Source organism: Perkinsus marinus (genome assembly GCF_000006405.1).
Source record: "Perkinsus marinus ATCC 50983 genomic scaffold scf_1104296930512, whole genome shotgun sequence".
NCBI lineage: Eukaryota > Perkinsozoa > Perkinsida > Perkinsidae > Perkinsus > Perkinsus marinus.
Window position 1 is genome coordinate 27,662 of NW_003216052.1, and position 2,248 is coordinate 29,909.

At 46.2% G+C, this 2,248-nt stretch overlaps 1 protein-coding gene across 1 annotated transcript; it reads right to left on the reverse strand.

Annotated features, from left to right (window-relative positions):
* Positions 1-1,169: 1,169 nt before the first annotated feature.
* On the reverse strand, positions 1,170-1,579 carry Pmar_PMAR018935 (hypothetical protein; the record flags this gene model as incomplete). The annotated part of the gene is made up of 4 exons (XM_002786866.1): positions 1,170-1,216; positions 1,274-1,382; positions 1,426-1,499; positions 1,546-1,579. The coding sequence occupies 4 exons, from the start codon at positions 1,577-1,579 to the stop codon at positions 1,170-1,172; spliced, it is 264 nt and encodes an 87-aa protein (XP_002786912.1).
* Between the last annotated feature and the right edge of the window lie 669 nt (positions 1,580-2,248).

Genomic DNA, 2,248 nt, shown 5'->3' on the forward strand with positions numbered 1-2,248 from the left:
GATTCAAAAAAGCCCACAAAAAGCAGGCCGCAACAAGTGATGATGGCACTAGTATGCTACCGTGTTGGAATATATATTCGTTTCCCTCGGCTGAGCTCACTAATTATGGAAGTTCACATACGAGTTGTGGTCAAAATGCAGAGGAACAGGAATGAGCATTCCCTCAGGAAACTTCCTTGGAACTCCTATAATATCACCAACACATGTAGTTGAGCATGTATATATTTGATCACACATATATTCAACTACGTCGAGTGTAGCTACGAAAACCTCCCCAGCAGAATGGTCCTACTTCCTTTTAGGTCATATTGAGCATGCAGCCCCAAGGACCCGGTGTCGAATACTGAGGTGGACACCTACGATCAGTGAACTCGATCAGAGAAGGGTACCCATGCACTCACGAAAAACCAACGCTTATAGCGATCTCCTATATGCAGCCGATAGAGTCCCAGCATACGAGTGAGGAGAGACCTGAATGCCAACAGCGATGGGATGGATGGCAGGATATACTGTTATATCAAATGGCTCCGTTGGAGTAGAACTAATCCAAGTCCTGTCACACAGTCGGTCGATGATGACGATTCAAAGTGACATCATTTTCAGTATCCAACACCGACTTCAAAACTAGCCCATATAGTAGAGGCGAGCCAACGACTAGGATAATCCCTAGACTCAATCATACTGTCTGACGTAATGCCGGTACGATAATGACCAGCGGCTAATACCCTGGAGTCGTGCGAATGTCCGGGTCCATCGAGTTCACTACCCCGAAATGTCTCAATACTGCGATATGTTGCTTGCTCCCAACCCACCTATGGGAGGTCACATGGTGAGCATAGTCCCTCAGCATCACCATCAAGGTCTCAGCCTCCTCGTCAGATATAGTCTTCAACATGAACCTAAGCTATGCTACAGCTGCAGCTACCACAGAGAGGCTCTTACTTCCCATCATGACTGAAGAAGAAGAATTCTCCGGACTTGCTATTGGTCGTGAATTCGATGAGGGAGAAGCCTCTTTGACAGAGACTAGACAGATACTCCTCATCCGTAATACAGCATCGACGCCGAATGTACCTCAGACACTGCTGTCAGCGAGACTGCGGCGCCAGCGGAAGACTACTGGAAAATTTCCGGTGCTGCCTCTTCGAAGACTAACCTGTTGGGTTTACTTATGTGAGGAGGGGATAAGCGGGAGCCACTTGGTGGTAACAGATAGCTACCTGGAGGAAGGACATCCCAAAGAAAGATACATAGAAGGCGCCCCCTCGCCTACGTCTAACTGCAGCAGCCACGTTATCGATAGGCATTGCGTCCGACCCTTCCACCGGACGACTGCTCTCTACAGACGGCCATTGAGGATTCAATTGCTCCCCTGCCCGTATCTAAGGTTCCTCATGAAGCCCATAGATGCAGGAGGCCTCTCACCGTTGCCTCAATGCCAACCATCATAGCATATGCAAGAGCATAGTTAGCCGAATCGATACCAACCAACTTAGCACCTTGACACAATCTCGATAGAGACGGACCCCATGGAGAGCAACATACCTCTTAGATGCTTAGGTCGACTCTTATGCGTCATGGGTGAATTGCTGACGTTGGCTCGGACCTCCTCACTGGGTAGGTCGGACTCCGACGCCTGTGTCGAGACTGATCCCGAAAGAATTACTCCACTGCTTTTCGATGAATAATGTGGAAGAATATGCACCACATGTGTTGGTGGCAACATAAAGACTTTGAGGAATTTTTCCAAGAAATTTCTATTGGTTTCTGTACACTCCTACCCGAAGTCGTATGTAATTAGTGAGGAAACTCTCAAACTCAGCTAAAGAAAGCAAAGATATATTCCAACACTGTCGGTCACAACGTCAACATCCACGTCAAGTGGATAGATAGAAAATAATGAACTTGAAATGTTATTCCCTATAATACAACATCATGCGATATATTATATAGTATAAGACGGAAATTACTTCCTCGTTAAGGAGTCTATTTTTCCTCACCAGCTCGAAAATAGAGTATTTCACGCTGACCGAAGGTGAATGTCAGGGCAACATGGTGAGGTAAATACGACTTGCCTAAAATAGTTGAACCATTCTGGCGTGAGAATTTATCATTCGCTAGTACATTCGACTAACATTGATTGTCCATCACAGTATCTAAGCGTTGTTGGAGTTGCTACCTAGTTAACGTGAAAGATCAAATTTCCGAATAAGGGTGCGAAAAATACGCCCATCATTGCAGGAAGTGC